General features: G+C 36.5%; 1 protein-coding gene across 1 annotated transcript in view; it reads right to left on the bottom strand.

Annotated features, from left to right (window-relative positions):
• The window catches only part of LOC138056136 (uncharacterized), a 4,263-nt gene that overhangs the window by 1,280 nt on the left and 483 nt on the right, over positions 1–2,500 (bottom strand). Inside the window, exons 1-3 of the mRNA XM_068901968.1 lie at positions 1,981–2,500; positions 1,396–1,578; positions 600–729 (exon numbers count right to left, since the gene is read on the bottom strand). The exon at positions 1,981–2,500 is cut by the window's right edge and continues 483 nt beyond it. Coding sequence (XP_068758069.1) covers positions 600–729; positions 1,396–1,578; positions 1,981–2,500 — 833 coding nt within the window. The remainder of the gene's footprint in view (positions 1–599; positions 730–1,395; positions 1,579–1,980) is intronic.

The raw sequence follows: 2,500 nt of genomic DNA on the forward strand, positions 1-2,500 counted from the left end.
AAACCATGTGACTTGAATAAAACAAGAAGTGAATTCTATTCTAAGTTTATGGAGGAGAACAGTGTTGATCAATGCAAACTTTTCAGAGCTTCAAATGAGATCCTTGGCATTAAAGAGAGCTTAGTTCCCACTTTCCCGGAAACTTTACATGCAAATGACATTGCAAGGTTCTTTGTGAAGAAGATTGAGGACATTTGAAACGAAATAGAATCTGCATGTGCTATTTCGTCAGATTTGGACAAAGTACCGCCATACCCTAAAGTGGAATGTGCAAACGTTTTGCAATCATTTAAGCTTTTGACTGAATAATAATAATAATAATAATAATAATAATAATAAGCATTTATATAGTGCTAAGTCAACTACTTCTTCATAGCGCTTTACATTATCCACTATATGATTTTAAAAAATGCAAATTAATAAAAAAGAAATTACATAATAATTAAAAAGGAAATTAAAGTATAAATTGTTAACTAAAGGCAAGTTTAACAAATAAGTCTTCAAGTCCTTTTTGAAAACAGCCAAAGTGTTTGATGATCTGAGTGATAAAGGTAGTTCGTTCCACAGTTTGGGGCCAGCAGCCGAAAAAGCTCTCTCACCGTATGTCTTCAGAGATGTCCTTGGAATGCTTAGAGTCTTTGTGAAGCAGAGCGTAGTAAATGAGAACTGGTATGATAATGTAAAGTTCAGAAATATAGGCAGGAGCTAAACCGTTCAGACCTTTGTAGACTAACAGGAGTATTTTAAAAATAATTCTTTATTGAACTGGTAACCAATGAAGCTTGAATAAAACCGGAGTGATATGATCAGTTTTCTCTGTGAAAGTAACAATTCTTGCAGCAGCATTCTGTATTATCTGTAACTTATTAATCATATAGGTTGGAAGTCCATAAAGCAGAGAATTACAATTATCCAATTTAGAGGTTATGTAGGCATGGATCAGAATTTCAGTAGTGTCCTGGCTCAAGTATCTTCTAATTTTACTTATATTCCGTAAATGGTAAAATGAGGCTTGACAGACTTTTTCACATGTACATGCATCCTTGCGTGCTGATCAAAGTGGACTCCCAGATTTCGTACTGATTCACTAGGACAAATCTTTTCCTCACCAACTTGAAGATGAATTAAAGCAAGAGACTGACGATATCTAGAACTAATGAGGAGCAGTTCGGTTTTATCTTGATTTAGCTTCAATCTATTCAAGATCATCCACGAATCAATGTGTTTAACACATGCTTCTAATTTAGACTTAACAGTGGTCTTGTTGTGATTGAGAAGGGAAAAATACATAAATTTTTGAATCATCCGCATAGAAGTGGTAATGGAGATCATAAGATCATAAGATCTCCACTACCACTGTATACAGAACATATACGAGTGGCCCTAGTACAGAACCCTCTGGTACGCCACGTAACAATTGATGAATAGATGACTTGGTATTCTCGATCTGCACAAACTTCTCACAATCCTTAAGATACGATTCAATCCAAGCAATCACTTGAAAATTCACACCAAATCTTAGTGCTAGTCTTGACAGCAGTATGGAATGATGAACTGTGTCGAAGGCCGCCGATAGGTCTAACAAGAACAGGACGTAAGATATCATTATGGACTTTAACCAGAGCAGGTTCCGTTCAATGGAAGACTTTATACGCAGATTGAAACATCTCATCCATATGATTGTTCACTATGTGGTTGGTGAGTTGAATGGCCACAGCCTTCTCAATGATCTTAGAGATAAGGCATAGATTTGATACTGGTCGAAAATTAGAGAATTGATTGTAGTCAGCATCTGGCTTCTTTAGGCGAGGAGACACAACAGCAGTCTTAAGAGATTTTACCATAGTAGCTGAAGATGGCGACATGTTAGCAGCGACAAGTTAACAATCTTTGTAATAGTCGGAAGTAACACTTTAAGGCAACCCTTAAAAACTGTCGATGGAATAGGATCTAAACAGCATGACTTGGCGGAGGGTTTACCAGCAAACACAACAATCGTATCTTGCGTAAGGTCTTCAAACATACACAAAGTTTTTGCGCTTTGAATAGAAGATTCTAGTGTAGGGGGTCCACTGATCTTATCTTCTCTAAGGGAGAGAGACTGATGGATCTTTTCAATCTTTTCTGTAAAATAATCAGCAAATGAGTCGGCCAAAATTGTGTTATTAGAGACAGGGTATCTCCTAACTGGTGACTTCTGTAAAAGTTTATTTACAGTTTTAAATAGTACCAATAGATCCAATAAATGCTGGTTGATAATATTTGTGTAGTGCTCAGACTTTAGAGAACTAATAAGATGAATAACCACACCGCACCGATTGACGTAATGTTGACGATCAGATTGTGATCTTCTAGAACGCCACTTACGTTCAAGATTCCTTCTTATTCTCTTTTGTTCAGTCACTTCCGATGTGTACCAAGGGGCATTCGGTCTAATTGATATCCAACGTTTTTTTGGCGGCGTATGTTTGTCAATTAAAGAGTGTAATGTGCTATCATA

This window comes from Montipora capricornis, chromosome 7 (genome assembly GCF_036669925.1).
Source record: "Montipora capricornis isolate CH-2021 chromosome 7, ASM3666992v2, whole genome shotgun sequence".
NCBI lineage: Eukaryota > Metazoa > Cnidaria > Anthozoa > Scleractinia > Acroporidae > Montipora > Montipora capricornis.